This window comes from Apis laboriosa, unplaced genomic scaffold, assembly GCF_014066325.1.
Source record: "Apis laboriosa isolate Shangri-la unplaced genomic scaffold, ASM1406632v1 scaffold289_cov146, whole genome shotgun sequence".
Classification (NCBI taxonomy): domain Eukaryota; kingdom Metazoa; phylum Arthropoda; class Insecta; order Hymenoptera; family Apidae; genus Apis; species Apis laboriosa.
The window spans coordinates 556,826-573,503 of NW_025222686.1; the positions used below are offsets into that span (position 1 = coordinate 556,826).

Here is a 16,678-nt window from a genome sequence, read left to right on the forward strand (position 1 = left end):
GAATTGAGAGATATTTCATTTAAACAACCTTGTTCTTTATTTTACACGAGAAAATTAATAATGGAGACATATATACTTCTTGCTGAGATTCATAATATTGCTATAATATTTATATCTTATTCATGATCCAATTTATCATTTTTCTTTTTGAACAAGAAATATTTTAAAATGAAATTTTAAATTACATAAAATTTACATAAAATACATAAAATTTTTATTTCGTTAATATTAAATGTTACTTAAAAAAATAGTCACAATGATTTTATTAAAATCATTAGTTTTTGCAATAAATATTAGTTTTGGTTTAGTTTAATTATGTCTTAATAATGTCTTTTTAAAAATTTTTTGAATCAATATAAATTAATTAACTCAATCTTTAAAATTATTTTCAATTTTCTTTTTTTCTTTGCATAATCATGTATCTCTATATCTTTAAAAATACAAAAATAAATAAAAATACAACCATGAATTTTGCAAAAATTTGATGAAATTTAATCATATAAATATTTTCTTTGTCTTAGAAATAAAGTTTAATTCTAAATTTAAAATTAAATAATAACTTTTTCCTACATATATGTACATAAATAAATTTTTTACAAATTCAAAATGTTTTAAAATATGTATAAATTATTATTTTTTATATGTATAAATTTTATTTTTTAAATTATTATATTTTATTACATAAAATTTTATATAAGAAATTATAAGATTATTTAAAAAAAAAAATAAATTATATTTATTTACAAATAAACATATTTCATTTTTTTTTCTTTTTTAATATATTTTTTTAAGTTAAATTTTTGATTTTTGACAGTTTGAGATTTTATAATTTTTAGAAAGTTTTTTACATTTTTTTCTTTTTAAAACAAATTTAATTGCATTTTTCAATTCTGTCTATTTTCAGACTAATTCTGTCTACTTTTCTTATATACTTACTATTGTAAAAAATAATTTACATTTATAACTTAATAATTTATATACATTAATATTATCTAACTAGGATTTTCCTAACTAGGATTATACTTTGCAAAACCAAAGTTCAAAAAGCAATTCATAATTCATATATTCGTTATATTCGTTTACTTTATTCATCTCATCACTTTTTTAAACAAAAATATAATATATAAAATTATAATAAATATATATATATATATATATATATATAAAGAAAAAAAATACATGTGAAATAAAGTAAAAAATGAATTTCATAAAGTATTAAAAAATAATTAAATTATTTTTTCGTAATTAAAAAATAATCAAAATTGACTTTCATATATAATATTAATTATATAAAATTTTTTTTTTTAAATAATTTTTTTTATTTATCATAATGATTTTTTTTTTAAATTTTGTTTATTATTTCTTTAAAACTAAATATTTAAAAAATTGTATTTAAAAAATATAAAATTTTCAAAATTTTTCAAAAATCTATATTGTTTAAATATGATTCTACTGTTATATTTTAACTGTATATTTTCCTATCTTTATATTATAATCTAAAATTTTATTAATCAAACACATGATGCAGATGTCCAATAAGATATAATTTTATCTAGTGAATTCTAGTACCATTATTTTTTATTAGATAATGAAATATATCAGAATTATTATAATATTGAATTGAAATTCGAAATTTGAAATGGAATAATTATTCATTTTTGGTATTGAAATATAAATATTTATAAAAATAAATATTTATTATTTAAAATAATTTTATAATATTAATTAAATATCGGAATTATAAATATCGATACTGAATATACTCAGTATCGAGAAATATCGAATATACTCGTATTTAAATCGATTCATCCCTAGATGTTTCGTGCATAAGCGATAACTTCCTTTTCGTATATGGAGTGGTAGAAAATATTGTTCGGTATAAAGATTTTATTATATTTACGAACAAAATGGTAAGCAAAATTTTCTTAAGATTAGTATAATTAAATAAATAAAATTTTTGATTATTTGTACAAATTATTTAATATAAATAAATATGTTAGATGTATGTTATTTAATAGGATTTGAAAAATGATATTTATTGCAGCTTATACAAATGAATGTTATAAATCATTTTAATATTATGAAATAAAAAATACAATAATATTTTATTTATTATTTTGAATTGGTTAATTTTATGTCTTACAGTATATTGAAAATAATTTTTTTATTTAATTGAAATGTGCATATTTGTTTAATGTACTCATAATAAAATTAAAAATAATAAAGTCAAAAATGATACTAGTTTTATAAATAATATTATTAGATATTAAAATAAATATAATTTTTAATAAATAATATTTCTTGAATGATGAAAATTTTAGCTCACATTGATAAAGAAATGAGAAAATTGTCTCAATGTCACTGAATATTATACATAAATGAAGCATAATATATAATCGTTCTTAATATGAAAAATAATATATCTATATCATCTATTTTTTAGGGTTTTGTAAAAGTTGTTAAGAATAAACAATATTTTAAGCGTTATCAAGTTAAATTCAGAAGGCGACGTGAGGGAAAAACTGATTATTATGCACGTAAACGATTAACTATTCAGGATAAAAATAAATATAATACTCCTAAATATAGATTAATTGTACGTCTATCAAAGAAATACATTACTTGTCAGGTAAATATAATGAATAAAATATTTAAAAATTTTTATTTATGAATTATTAAAAATTTTTTTATATATAGGTTGCATATTCAAGAATTGAAGGAGATAGAATTGTATGTGCAGCTTATAGTCATGAACTTCCAAAATATGGTATTAAAGTTGGTCTTACTAATTATGCTTCTGCATATTGTACAGGTCTTCTTTTAGCACGAAGAGTAAGATTTTTATAGTTATATTTTATGATTATATATTATATTATATATAAATATAATATTATATAAATATATATATAGGTGAAAAGTTGACTAAATTGAAAGTTTAGAATAAAATGAAGACAAAAGTTTTTTATTTAATCATTGATTGTCATATTATGTTGTGTTATAAATGTGGTTTTTAATGTATTTATGATTATATAAAAATTAATTAAAATTGGCCAATTAAATTTATACTTTTTCCAAATATCAACTTCTCAGCTTAATATATTCTATTATATATTATAGATATTTATTTGATGATGAAATACTCAGCTCGCTTTGATACATAACTGAAGAAACTTTAATTGTTCCCTGTTATATATAATTCTGAACAATAATTACATAATGTTAAATATAGTTTAAATTAAATATAATATCTTTTAAATAATGATTTTTTATTTTTTTTGTATAGTTATTAAAAAAGTTAGGCCTAGATACCTTATATACTGGAACAACTGAAGTAACTGGTGATGAATATAATGTTGAAGAATTAGATGATGAAGGCCCTGGTGCATTTAGATGTTATTTAGATACTGGTCTAATGCGTACAACTACTGGTGCTAGAGTTTTTGGCGCTATGAAAGGTGCTGTTGATGGTGGTCTGAATATTCCACATAGGTATTTATTAACTTAATTATTTTAGGAAATATTAAATAGAAAAATAATATTCATTAATATTATGATGATTATATAATACATGCGCGTCATCTGAGTCATAGCAAGACATGATTTTGTATTTGTGTTCTACAATACAATTTACTTTTTTGCATAGACATAAAAAGATTAAAAATTATGTTTCTGATAATATCTTCTAAATATAAAAATAATATAAAGTAATTTCAAATATAATTTATAATTATTCTTATTCTTATAATATAGTACCAAGAGGTTTCCTGGTTATGATAGCGAGTCCAAATCTTTTAATGCTGATGTTCATCGACAACATATTTTTGGACAACATGTTGCAAATTATATGAAAACATTAGAAGAAGATGATGATGAAGCTTTCAAACGACAATTTTCACAATATATAAAAAATGGTATTACGGCTGATAGTGTAAGTATTTGTTCATTTTATGATTATGATTCGTCCAGTTTATAATTACTGTAGACTTTCATAATTTCTGCAGTGTCGCAACTGGACAATAATAAGTGCATTGGTTGTAAGAAATAAATGCATGATATAGCATTTATCATATCAACTTATGTTACATTTTATTTATTTTCTGCTATTTATATTTTTATTTTATATATCAATATTTTATTATATAAAATTTGTTTTTACTAGTTATTTATTAATCAATATTCTCATAAACAATAAATTATAAAAAAAATAAAAAAAAACTAGTACAATTGTATTATATTCTGCATTTTAATTAATTCTAAAATAATAATCAATATAAATTGAAAAAGATAGGTGGATGTATATATAGATATGTATTTATATATCTATCATATATCTACATTTCTATTATATTTATTTATACATATCTATATGAAATAGATATGTATAAATAGAAGTAGATATTAATTGATAAAGATAGTTTTATAAATAAAATTTTTGATATAATCATAAAATATAATTAAATTAAAAATATTCATAATTAATTGAATGTTTTTATATAATATGATTTGACATAAATACGAGTTTAAAATATGATGTTACTAATAAAAATGATAGTGATTATATGAAAGATTATTTCACTAATTTTTAAATATATATAAAGGACAAGATTTTGAACAATTTTTTCTTGTGCATATAATACATGCATATCATTCTTAATTTTTGAGATATTTGTAAAAAAAATTTTTACTATTTATTAAATTTGTTGACATAAAACATATAATGTTAAATTTCATTTATACATTATACATTTATACATATATTCATTATTTATACATTTATAAATATATGTGTGCTTAGTAGCATTAATTATTGTTTTACATTATTAATGTAAACAAATGTACATAATGTTTACATTATTAATGTAAATATATCAGAATAGCTGAAATTTAAAATATACGAATGAAGTGGTTAAAAAAAACTTCACAAATTTTTAAGCTTAAATATTTTAATCTCATTCGAGTTTAAGTATTTCGTGAAATTACATTTAGTATCTATTCATAGAAATTTTGATCATTTCCCGAATTCTTTTGAATCGAACGAAAATATAAAACAATTTTTTAAAAAACAAAAATATAATGATAGATTAAAATGATAGTAATATTAATCTCATAGTTAATATTTATTATTGTATTGATTAATTTCAATCAAAAATTTTTTATTTTATTATATTTTATTGTTTTATATTTTTATATTTTATTTTCGCATTTCATGGATTCTAAAGATTTATAAAATGCCCAAAGTCTCTAATAAGATACTAAGAGTAGTGATAGTTTATACATATGTTTAGATGCCAATTGTTATCATATATTTATATAAAAAAAAAATAAATTATGAAAAATGGCAGTATGCTAACACATAAGTATGTTGTAAACAAAATTCTACAACAATCTAACAATAATCTTTCTTTGTAAATATTTCAAAAATTAAAACTAAACAAATATATATACAAGAAAAAATTATTTAAAATTTTATTCTCTGTACATATTTTTATTGAAATCAGTTCTTCATTTTAATTTTTTAAATAATTATCAAAATTATTTTTTTTTCATGTTTACAACAAAAACAAATATCTTGTATAAAATATTGCTTATAGGAATATTCATTTTATTATTATATGAATAGATAATTTGAAAATATAAATGAAAGAAAAATAAATAATGTGAACAAGAAATAATTTGTAAAATTAGTGATGAATATTTATCATATAACCATATTCAATAATGTATATAATAAATATAAAAAATATGTATGTAGTAATTAATTTCAACAAAAACTTCGGTTATTTTTTATTATATTATTATTTATTATTATATCTTTTTGGTACGATATTTATCTATTGTGATATTAATTTTTTGCGCTTCAATGGTGATTCTCGGGCATCTCTTTGATTGATGCGGCAATTCGAACGGCGACAATATTTATTTATCTTTGATTTTTTAAAATATCGCTTCATGAATAGATTCCTAAAACTCTATATATAATCTTATAAAGTATAAAATAATATACTGTTAAATAGCTAGATTTTTTATCTCAAAATAGACGCAGATCGAACTTTTCGTCGTTAATCCGAGTTTGGTAGTCATGGCAATAGAAATATCATTTTGAAAGTTTCTGAATTTTTTGTAAATGATAATGAAATTAGTTCAAATGAAGATGAGTTTGATTTTTTATTATTGAATGATAAAATTACTTTTATTTATTAAGAAATTGACAATAAGAGAAAGAAAATAATGATGAAAATAGAGATATAATAAGAAAAGGTAAAAAATAAGAATAATAGACAGTGAATATGAGAGCACGTTATTGGGATTATAAGGTTTACTCTCGACGAAATAAGAAAGACATAAGAAACGACATTTTATTACTAAAATATTATACAAAACAAGATAGACTTTAATATTCAATAAATTTTCTTTCTTTATAAAGATACAAATATTAAAATATAAAAGTTTTATACGTTAATTTGTGTGTGAAATTATTGTTGACTGCCATGCATATTTCTAACGAAATCTTTTTCAGGCCATGTGCGCCGCTGTATCAAGCGTAATCCAGTAGTTCTACCGATATTTTAATTTGATGGTTGCAAGAATGTCTCGCATCATTTGTTTCCATCATTACTCTTCTTGATAATAGTAATTGTATTGACAATAGTACCTCTCTACTTGATAATAGTAATTGTATTGACAATAGTATTGAATAGTACTGATTTATATAGTATATTTTGGATATTTTAATATGGATAATTTGGATTATAATTTGGATAATATGACTATTGAATGTCTTCGATTAGTCGTAACAAATGTACTTCTTAGTTGTGAATTGTATATAAATTATTCGTGTGGCTTGTCTATTAGAGATTAGGGTCACAGCAGGTACTCGTGTCCAATGGTCAGAGTACGATATGTTCATAAATTATCTAATGTCGTTACCATGAGACTCGTGATACTCCAAAATTAGAAGATTTAAAGAATTATTAGCTGCAAAATTGTTAGGATTATCCGAAAATACAACAAAACCTTGTCAAAACTTTCAACGGAGTCAACATAATATTGCTGTTCGGAAAAATAATTCTGGTATAAGTATTAGACTGCATGCAAATTATGTTATTCGGATAAAAGACAACAAATGGATCGATCAAACGCACGAAGGAATTTAAAAAAGACAACTTTTTGTCCAAATTATTTGGATTACCTCAGCTTTATATAAAATGTTTTAAAATTTTACATTCAAAATAATTTTTTTAATAAATTATTTTTTTATTTTTATAACAATTTAATAATTTTATTACACCGTGCAGAATATCTTTCCAAATACCTACGAAGATCGTTCATAAGTAGTCAAATAAGCATCACCCAAATGGGTGACGCGGCCCGATGAGAACTTTTGTTGTTATCTGAATATGGGTGATGCGGCAGTCAACGTGTTAAGTTAGCTATAAAAAATTCACCAAACGAGTGCGAAAAATCATCTGAAATTTGTTGGTTCGGCCGAGTGAAAAAGATCTGGAGCGCAAAAGGTTAAAATCGATGATCGTTTATATTCATTCGATGGCTATCAACCAAAATCAATAATCATATCGAAAAATATTTAATAAAATCTCAACAAATAAATTATATATAATAATATATAGATTAGATAGATATAGATAGAATTATATATAATAATATATTAGAAATCTTTAAAGTAATTTGAATAATTTAAAAAAAAATGTTATCCAGATTTATTATTAAAATATATTAATAAATATTTAGAAAGTTATAATTATATAACTAGTAAGTATTTATATTAGTCATATTTTATTACATATACAATATAAATAATATAACAAATGTAATGTATAAATTTATTGAAAATATGAATTATAAAAACACAAGGATAAAACATTCATATTTAATATGAAAGAAAAAGATATTATATAAAAGATATTCTATATATAAAAACTAAAAAAATTGGAATTTTAAGAAAATGATTTATAATTAAACTTTATAATTCATAAATATATAGATAAGAGTAAATTTGAAAATGCTCCATTATCACATGATTATAATATTTCAAAACTTCATTCTTTCATTTGCAATTGTTTCTTCAGTTTTTTTTACATAATATTTTTTACAAGCTATTTTATTATGATACTACATACAGATTATAGTATATTTGATTTAATTAAAAATTGATGTAATATTAGATTTATTAATGTCCAAACTTTTTAAACTTAACAACTTTTACAATAAATAAATAAATACTCATAATTATAAATAATTTTATAACCTTTATTACAACTCGTAATATTTTGTTCTTTTTTATGTTCAAGTTACAATATTTATATCATATGTTTAATGAAATATGACCATATAAATAGTTATATATATATATAATATATATATATATATATATATATATATATATATATATTTGCTACTTTCTGGATTATTAATATTTTAGTAATAAATATAAATAGCATAATTTTTTTTTTATAAATTATTCTAAAAACTTTTAAAATATGTACATATAAAATGTATTATTTGTTTGTTCAAATTTTGTTAATAAACAGAACTTTTATTGAAATTAATTATTATATAAATACTTTTTACATCTACTGTATGTATATTATTTTATACATAAAATACTTATATAAAAAAATATTTTTCTTATTTTTGTCTACAGATTGAAAGCATTTATAAGAATGCCCATGAAGCTATACGCGCAAATCCAGAACATACGAAGGTTACTAAAGAAAAAATACCTGTGAAAAAACGTTGGAATCGCGCCAAACTTTCTTTATCAGAAAGAAAGAATCGTGTTGCTCAAAAGAAAGCTTCTTTTCTTAAGACATTAGAAGAAGTGGAAGCTTAATTGTATTTCATGGAAGAAATTGTTCAGAAATAAAAATATACGATAGAAATTTTGTATTTTTTTTTATCATGTTAATCAATATAATAATAAATTTTTATGTAATAATTTATTTAAAAATAATCGCAACTTTTAATATAGATTTTATGTAAAACCATATGTTGTATGTATATTAATATATATATATATCTATATATATATTTAATCACAAATATATTATCATTTATAATCAATTTAAATATTAAAGGCATATTATAAATTATAAGTTAATTGATAATTTGTCTGATTTCGAAATTGTTAAAAAAATATAAACTTTTAATGTTATAATTTATAAATTATAATTTATAATGTTAAAATTTTTATAAAACAATTTTTATCTCTGACATGAATTTCACTTTTTTTTATTTTATCCATAAAAGAAGAATGAATTTATAAATTTTCATAATATTATGTTTGTAATATAAAACTTTATTAAAAATTTATTATTATTAAAAATATATATATATTTTTATTTTGCAAATTTTATTTCAAATTCAAATATTAAAAAGTTTAAAAAAAGATATTTGTATTCTGTTTTGAATATTGTATTTTTAAATTATTTCATTGATTTATTAAAATTATTTCATAATATTAATCATATAACAGTTCATTTTTTTATTAAATTTAATAAAAATCACAAAACAAAAAAATATCAAAATATTAATATTTTAGAAGATTTATAAATCATAATACAATAACAGTACAGTTATATGAAAAATATTTAATTATATGATATTAATATATTCATGAGATATCTTCGATTCTTAAAATTAAAATACATTAAAATTGATACATAAAAATGATTGAAGCTTATTCATTAAACAATTTAAATTAGATAAAATGAAATGAAATAAAAATAAAACTTATTTTTTATATCGCAGTCTTACTCTGTATAAATAAGTTCTTATATAAATTTTTGTGTTTAGAATATTCTAAAGATATTTGATTGTATTAACAAATATAATGTTTATATTTCAATAATATATTAAAAGATTAATGTATATTCTTTGGATGGTATTATTGTTTAATATAAAAATAAGAAAAAACTTGATTAATAAAATTTTTCAATCATAATAGCGATTTTAATGTACTATATTTTTACATTTTTAATTATTTTATTTTTGTATTTTAATACATCACTTTGAAAATAAATTCAAACTTACGATAAAAAAATGAAATTCATAAATTTAATAATTAATGAAAAGATAATTTTTATGAAAAACAATAAAAATTATCTACTTTGAATTTATATTTTTTAAACAATTTCAAAATTATATAAATAATGAATTAAACTTTTTTCTCTTCTATTTTTGCATGAATTATAGCATTTAAATTTCAATAAAATTCCAAAAATTGCATAAAAAAATAATTGATTTGGCATAAAATATTTTTATTAGATTATCTGATAAATATTTCATTTAATATGTAATGATTAAGAATATTTGTTGCTTATATTTCTATTTATACGTTATGTACATATACATATACATATTATTACATGTATTTTTACATAACGTATTTATATCAATATATACATAATAAATTTAATGCGGAAAAAAAAATATTTAAAAGTCGTCTATTAAACACATAGAAAGAAGGTTAAAATAAATATATTGAAATATGGATTGTAAATAAATTAAAGAACACTTTTATAATCACATATGATATTCAGAATATAAAATCTTAATTTCGAGATAAATCAACAATTTATATATGGCAAATAATTTTGCCAAAAAATATTCTCTACATTAATAACTTTTTTTAATTAACGAAAGAGTGATAATCTACTACGGGAACCAGGTAATCTGCCTTGCTCATCAATTAATCCAGCTTGAATATCTCTGATTGAAGGAATAGTTCTCACTTCTCCTCGAGCAGCTACGCTAGGTGGTGATTTAAGTAATCGACGTGCTACATTTTTTATATCATCTTTTGATATCTCATCTACAAATGAATATGAACGAATAAAATGATTTTTTCATCATTAATGATAACATGACATCAAATTATTATATATTGAAAATAATTTTAATATTTTTTTAAACTAATTAAAAATTTTTAAATTATAATAATTATAATAAAATGTAAGATAAAAGATTCAGTAAAAATTGGAAAATCAATACTATTGTACTTTGATGTCAGGTCATTAAAAAATAATATATAAATAATATTTATAAAATAATTACACAGAATGATTCTTTTGCCAATAACATCATGTTATATATAAGATTGATATTTGTTATCTAGTAACATTTTATTTACACAAAAATTATATAAAAGATATATATATAAAAACGAAAATATTTATGATTAGTAGTACTAAACTTTTAAAGAGAGAATCTGTATTAAAATTCACGAATATTGGCTGAATAGATTTTTTGAAAGAAAGTGTTCAATGAAGAGAAAATTGTTTTTTAATTTCTCCATATGATATATATGGTTTAATATAATATAATATGAAATTGTTAGAAATATATAAAGTTATTAGCATTTAACTTTGAAATAATGAATTAAAACAATTAAAAAAAAAAAGATAGTAGATTAATTAAACAACATAAAGATTATTACAATACAATGTATGAACAGTACCGGATTAATATATTCATAATTTTAAAATATTATCATATATTAATTAAACATTATAATTAACACATTAAATTTCAATTATTTATACATATGCAATATAATTAATATAATTAATTATACATACATATGTATATTAGTACATTTAGTAATAAAATGAATAGTCATCTATACAAGAAATTGTCATTTTATTTTAATAGTCAAAATATTTATGCTGCTATCAAAACAATGCAATGATATATCAATGCTAAGTTATTGTTAATAAATAAATGAATTTTAACTAAAATATATATAATAATATAAATATGACTATATTCGTTTGACTATATAATTCATGCTTTCTGTTATGTATATGCATGAGAGATTATTTTTTAATTGTTTGAAACTATCAATATTCGTGAATTTTAATGTAATATAAAACATACCAATTGCTTGTATAAAGTATTCTGGCCGTTTTCTAGAACCAGTGGCTAAAACCTGTCTCCCAATATCTTCAAATACAATAGGTCTTTGTTCTAAATTCATAAGTAACATAGATTGTAGTTGCTTCTTTGCTCTCTATTATTAAAATATTACATAAGATTAAAAAAAATAGAAAAATATAGTTATTATACTTATATAAATAAAATTTAATAAATATAACTATACCGCTAATTCGCTGTCTACAATATTATTTGTCATAGTAACCATTTCATGCACAATTACTTCTACCATATCTCTAACATGAGATGGTATACAAGATGCATGAATATAAAAAAGACCTGAATCAGCATATGCATGATTGTATGCAGTTGCACTATATAACCAATGATATCTGTAAAATAATAAGTTTATAATAATATTTATTTCTCATTTTTTAATAGCATTTTTTTTTTAAATAGCATTTTAAGTTTTACCGGTTAAGTACATTTGTGTATAACCGAGTATACATTCCCTTTCCTGGACCTCCAGCACTAAAGCTATTACCACCACCCATCATCATATTTAAAACACACATTGCTACAAAATCTGAATCTTGATGAGAACAACCTTCTAAACCTATTACTACATGTGATAATTCTGGTAGACCACTAGGTCCTGCATATACAGGTACATTACATTCTTCCTATACAAATATAGAATTTAAAGTTGTTATATAATAATAATATTATTATATAAATGTTATTGTTTATATTGTATTTATTTAATTTAAAGCAATAATTACTAGTATGTAACCTCCTGTATATTGAGCAATTGAAGCATCAACTCTATTTAAAGATTTTCTTACGGATATTGAATTTTCTTCTATTCTTTCTTCTTCCCAAACTGATTTTTCATTGACGAAATATCTATAATAATTATTATAAAATTCAAAAAATGTATTTAAAAATGAAATATTGTAATTTAAATATAGAATATATTTATTATACAATTTAAATATATAATAAATATAGAATTTATAATTTATAAGCTTAAAAAATTAAATCAATTTAATAATATTTTATTAATTATATATAGTAATGAATACTTAACAGTTTTATTTATATAATTACTTTTGAACTGCTGCAACAAGATCCTCATGTTCTATACCAACTCCAGCTACTACCATTCTATGTGGTAAATAATGGCGTTTTAAATAATCAAATAATATTTTTCTATCTATAAGATCAATATTTTCTTTTGGACAAATTTTTGGAAATCCAAGAGTATTGCTTCTATATGCAGCCTATATACAGTAAAAGATGTATATTTTTAAAATTTTACTGAAATATTTATGTGTATATATATATATATATATATTTACATACTGCATGAATCATATCCATAAGTATTGGCTCTTGTTCTGGTCTGGTAAGTAGAGATTCTAATTCAAAGTGGATCATCTGTCTTGCTGCATTTATCTAAAAATTCATATAAATTGCCTAAATTTTTACATTATATATTTGCATACAATAAATTTTTATACTAATAAGAATGTATAATATAAAATTATAAAATAATATCGAATTATAAATTATATCGAAATTTATATATAAATTATATTTTATTATACAGATCTTTATTTTGAAATATTTTTTGAATTATTATAAATGACAATAAATTATTTTTTGAAAAATTTAATAGTTTAATAAAATCTTTAAATAAAATAAAAATATATAAAATTTTTTAAATAGTATAATATAAAAATTATTACAAATTTGAATAATTTTATAAAATTAAATATTTTAAATATTTAAATTATTTTTTCTTATTTTATAAAAAATGAAAAGATATAATAAAAAAAGATGTATTTTTCATAAATAATTTTTTGTAATTAATATAAAATAAATACAAATAAATTTTTTTTTATAATACAATGATAATCATTAATATCATATTATATTATATTTAATAAGCTTGTAAACATGCCATTCTTTCAATTTATAAGTATTAATAATTCATAATATTAGTACAAATAATATAATATTAAAAAAAGAATCAATATATATTTAAAATTAAAATTAAATTAAATTAAAAAGTAAATAAAAAATTATTATAATATAATAATTATAATAATATAATATAATAAATTGTAAATTCTTTGAAAACTGTAAATTTATGTAATTTTTTTTATATTTTACATTTTTCATATATCATTAAATATTTATTTTCAATAAAACCATCTAAATTTAGTAATTTCTATGTTATGTTATTTAAAAAATTATAATAGTTTTTAAATAAGATTTGGGAAATTTCTATAGATTTTCAAAAATTTTTTATTATGAAAAAAATATTTAATTTTAATTCCAGAAAAGATCATTAATCATTCAAAAATCATCTGACAGTTTTTCAGTAGATTAAAAATCTTTGAGAAAATCTAAGAAAATTTATTTCAAATTAAATTAAAAAAAATTAAAATAATAAAAATTAAAAATTAAAATAATTTGTTTGAAAACAATATTATTGCAAATATATAAACTGAATAACTTGATCTTTTCAAAAATATCTGAATATGAATAATCTCTATTTATGCATATATTTTAAGGATTAATAATAGAAAAATACTTAATTCTATCAAAATTAAAAAAATTTTTTATCAAAACTCAAAAATTTTTAGATTTAATTCTAATATAAATTCTATTATAAAATCTAAAAATTTATTACTATATATAATAATAAATTTATGAAAATAACATATATTATTTCTAACAAAGCATTTTGTTTATAAAATAAATATAAAATGTATTAAAAATAAATTATAAAATAAATTATATAAAATAAATTATATAAGTTATAAAATAAATTATATTTTACTATAATACACAATAAATTTTTTACCTCCTCCTCTGTAATTTGAGGTCTTAAAACAATATCTCCTAAAATTTGTACGACAGTATCCAATCCATGACGTTCTGCTGATGCTGCATAAACAAATGTATCCCTGGATGCTTGACAATCACATATACCTCCATGTTTTTCTAATGCAAGCATTATCTGATCTTTATTTTTATATGTTTTGGTAGACTGTAAAAATAATTTACTGATTTTTTTTATGCTTTAAATACTAATTCTTTAATATATTATAAAAATCTTACACTAAATGCTAGTTTTTCCAGAAAATGTGAAATACCACTAGGATATGCAATTTCATATCGAGGGCCAGAATCAAGCAATACTGCAAAATATTATAATATTAAATATATTATATATATTAAATATATTATATATATTAAATATATTATATATTATATTAATATTATAATATTAAATATATAATTTAATAAATATAAAACATATGAATAAATAAAGAATATAACAAATAAATAAAAGTATTTCTAAGAATAATTCTTAGAACTTACCACCTATTGTACAAAATTGACCAAATCGATTTTCAGAAGCAACTTTTAATCCATTCGACAAAACTGTTACTTTAGTACCCTGATGTTCTTCTTTAGCAGTAGCATAAATAGCTTTAGGTAAATTAGGAATCGGTTCGGTTAACGGAGGGAATGGTGTAACAATTGATTTTCTTGTTATTTTATTATTAGATACCTTTTGAGAGGAAAAATCACATTTTTTGAGAAAAGGAAACGTCTTTTTTTGTATTGCACTGTAAAAAATATCATTATTAATGCAAAAATTAATTTATAGAAAAATAATCATTGAACAAACGTATTATTGTCGTTTTACAAGGTTAAGTGAAAAACATTTATATCATTGCAGAGCTTTTTTTTACTATAGAGATAGTTACCTTTTCGTGAAAGCAACTGTCAAGGAACTTTGCGACACTTTCATAAGCATTTTCATTTTATTTTTCGTATCAAATCATTTAATATATAAATTAACTTATTATCTTCACAGTTCAGAAACAAAAAATGATTATTTGAACAATCTTAAAAACTTCGATAAAAACTTTAAACAAATAGTTCCTATTAAATAAACGAACTTATACATTCAACAAGAATTTCATACGAATCACAGCGCCACAGTTATAAGTCTTTTGAAAACATAGTGATGAATAATTTCAAATATGTTAGAATACAACCTACTTTAGATACAATCCGTGATGTAAAACTTAATAAAAAATACTGTTTTTTTATTTCAGAAACGTGATTCTAACGTCTATTATTATATTTTTTGCGATAAATTGAAAAACAAAATATTTTTCTAAAAAAATTGATTTAAATATATATAATTTTTCTAATAATCATATGTAAATAATTATAATAAATAGAATATAATATATATATTAAAAATGATGAAAATGATAAAATAAATGTATAAATTTTGAATAGATTTGAGATTGTATTTACTTAATATTTTATAAATATACTATTATATACTATTTATATTTAAAATATTTATTGAATAAATATTAAAATAAAAAAATTTAAGCTTTTATGATTACTTAATTTTATTAACTTTATTAATGATTAGCTTATCATTAGCTTTTTTATCAATTTTTATAAATATTATAGCATATAAGTTAATAGAAATGAAAAAACAAAAAAATTATATAAAACCAAGTGAAAGAAATTAAATAAACATATAAGTAAAAATTAATAATGATATGAATAATAATGATAATTTAGAAAAAGTTATTAAATGAATTATAAACATTAAACTATATTAAAATATATAAAATAGTATTTTAATTCATAATAAATATAGTATAAATAATATAAAAATATAGTATAAAATAAATATAGTATATATAATAAATAGATATATTTATAAAATATTAAATAA

At 19.0% G+C, this 16,678-nt stretch overlaps 2 protein-coding genes across 2 annotated transcripts; one reads left to right on the forward strand and one right to left on the reverse strand.

Moving 5' to 3' along the window:
- Positions 1–1,821: 1,821 nt before the first annotated feature.
- Positions 1,822–8,900, forward strand: LOC122714129 (60S ribosomal protein L5). Its single transcript, XM_043935194.1, has 6 exons — positions 1,822–1,910; positions 2,444–2,629; positions 2,698–2,832; positions 3,284–3,489; positions 3,751–3,928; positions 8,663–8,900. The coding sequence occupies exons 1-6, from the start codon at positions 1,908–1,910 to the stop codon at positions 8,849–8,851; spliced, it is 897 nt and encodes a 298-aa protein (XP_043791129.1). The 5' UTR covers positions 1,822–1,907; the 3' UTR covers positions 8,852–8,900.
- Positions 8,901–10,481: 1,581 nt separating this feature from the next.
- LOC122714148 (mitochondrial-processing peptidase subunit alpha) lies at positions 10,482–15,941 on the reverse strand. The gene is made up of 11 exons (XM_043935225.1): positions 15,681–15,941; positions 15,289–15,539; positions 15,025–15,104; positions 14,768–14,953; positions 13,258–13,350; positions 13,003–13,175; positions 12,675–12,798; positions 12,367–12,575; positions 12,119–12,284; positions 11,896–12,028; positions 10,482–10,831 (listed from the first exon to the last, which is right to left on the reverse strand). The coding sequence occupies exons 1-11, from the start codon at positions 15,734–15,736 to the stop codon at positions 10,653–10,655; spliced, it is 1,650 nt and encodes a 549-aa protein (XP_043791160.1). The 5' UTR covers positions 15,737–15,941; the 3' UTR covers positions 10,482–10,652.
- Between the last annotated feature and the right edge of the window lie 737 nt (positions 15,942–16,678).

Bases quoted from the DNA above. Each gene is read 5' to 3' on its own strand.
- LOC122714129 (XM_043935194.1), top strand. The intron at 2,630-2,697 runs GTAAATATAATG...TTTTATATATAG, and splicing joins AGAAATACATTACTTGTCAG to GTTGCATATTCAAGAATTGA. The intron at 3,929-8,662 runs GTAAGTATTTGT...TTTTGTCTACAG, and splicing joins ATGGTATTACGGCTGATAGT to ATTGAAAGCATTTATAAGAA.
- LOC122714148 (XM_043935225.1), bottom strand. From the start codon at position 15,736: ATGAAAATGCTTATGAAAGTGTCGCAAAGTTCCTTGACAGTTGCTTTC. The intron at 12,799-13,002 runs GTAATTATATAA...TAATTATTATAG, and splicing joins CTTGTTGCAGCAGTTCAAAA to ATATTTCGTCAATGAAAAAT. The intron at 12,029-12,118 runs GTATAGTTATAT...TTTTAATAATAG, and splicing joins TTGTAGACAGCGAATTAGCG to AGAGCAAAGAAGCAACTACA.